Source organism: Priapulus caudatus, unplaced genomic scaffold (assembly GCF_000485595.1).
Source record: "Priapulus caudatus unplaced genomic scaffold, Priapulus_caudatus-5.0.1 Scaffold1697, whole genome shotgun sequence".
Classification (NCBI taxonomy): Eukaryota; Metazoa; Priapulida; class Priapulimorpha; order Priapulimorphida; family Priapulidae; genus Priapulus; species Priapulus caudatus.
Window position 1 is genome coordinate 39,150 of NW_014578758.1, and position 1,185 is coordinate 40,334.

Genomic DNA, 1,185 nt, shown 5'->3' on the forward strand with positions numbered 1-1,185 from the left:
ACCTTTGACCTTTGACCCCCAGCTTCGACATCCCAACTCGTTTTCGGATTACCCCCCCACGTCCCGAATATCGTGACCGTACGTCGAGCGGTTAAGATTTGTGCCCAACTGTTGCCGGACGGACGGGCGGCCGGACGGACGGACGATCATGCGATTCTACAAGCTGCACCTGACTACGTCAGATGAGCTAATGAAGCCCAGCTTCAGTATTAATTTCCATTTTTTGGGATTTAATTATGCTGCATACCAAAAAATGTGGTAATCAAGGTTTCATTTATTTCTAAAGAATATTCAACGACAAATTGGCATGCAGCATCTCAAAGATTTTTACATAACGGTAACCTGTATATTTTTATCATACATTGTTTCCATGTTGTATATAACATAAACTTATATTGTAATATATAGTGACAGGACTTCAAAATCAAAAATTCAACATCACAATAGCCAAAATATTCAGAACTGTTAAGAACATTTCTAAAAACGCTTTTCCCACTTGTACTACTACATTCTATAAGCAATTCAAAGCAAACGTAAATATGATAATGGGACCTTCTATTAATAGTCAAGACAAAAGATGTTTAACAATCTTATACTTACCAGGACGTTTGATATGTAGTTTGTAGAGCTTCCATTTGCATATGCAGTCTGAACTACTCCTAACTTCAAGTTAAGCCCACTAGCAACAACCATCTCATTTAAAAAGCCTGCAACCTGAACATGGTAATGTATTAGACATATTATTATTAGGTTTCACGATGCAGTTCGACAAAATAAGACCACTCCGTCAACATCAAATCTAAAGACTGAAACGTTTTCTTTACGATTTCGATTAATTAAAAACATTTTTCCAATTATTGAGATGAGAATTGACAAGGTGCCGTTATTTTATCTCAATTACTTTTTCCGTGATAAATGTGCAATACACTCACAAGGGTTGCAATTTTATCTCCATCAAGTAGACTGAACTTGCCACCTGTAAAATATGACGGCCACATTAGGGATGCATGATGACTCACTTTACTTGTTGGAACAAATGATAAATACCATAATACATTAGCAGGCAAATTTAAAATTAGGGAGACAAATCAGAATTTTGAAGAGCAGACTGCACAGCTATGTAAAGGTTCACCTAAATATAATTATAGTGTATATGTATATATATATATATATATATATATATAT

At 35.4% G+C, this 1,185-nt stretch overlaps 1 protein-coding gene across 1 annotated transcript in view; it reads right to left on the reverse strand.

Moving 5' to 3' along the window:
• The window catches only part of LOC106817359 (phosphoacetylglucosamine mutase-like), a 21,854-nt gene that overhangs the window by 10,807 nt on the left and 9,862 nt on the right, over nucleotides 1-1,185 (reverse strand). The window contains exons 10-11 of the mRNA XM_014822019.1: nucleotides 933-976; nucleotides 601-714 (exon numbers count right to left, since the gene is read on the reverse strand). Of these exons, the coding sequence (XP_014677505.1) occupies nucleotides 601-714; nucleotides 933-976 (158 nt within the window). The remainder of the gene's footprint in view (nucleotides 1-600; nucleotides 715-932; nucleotides 977-1,185) is intronic.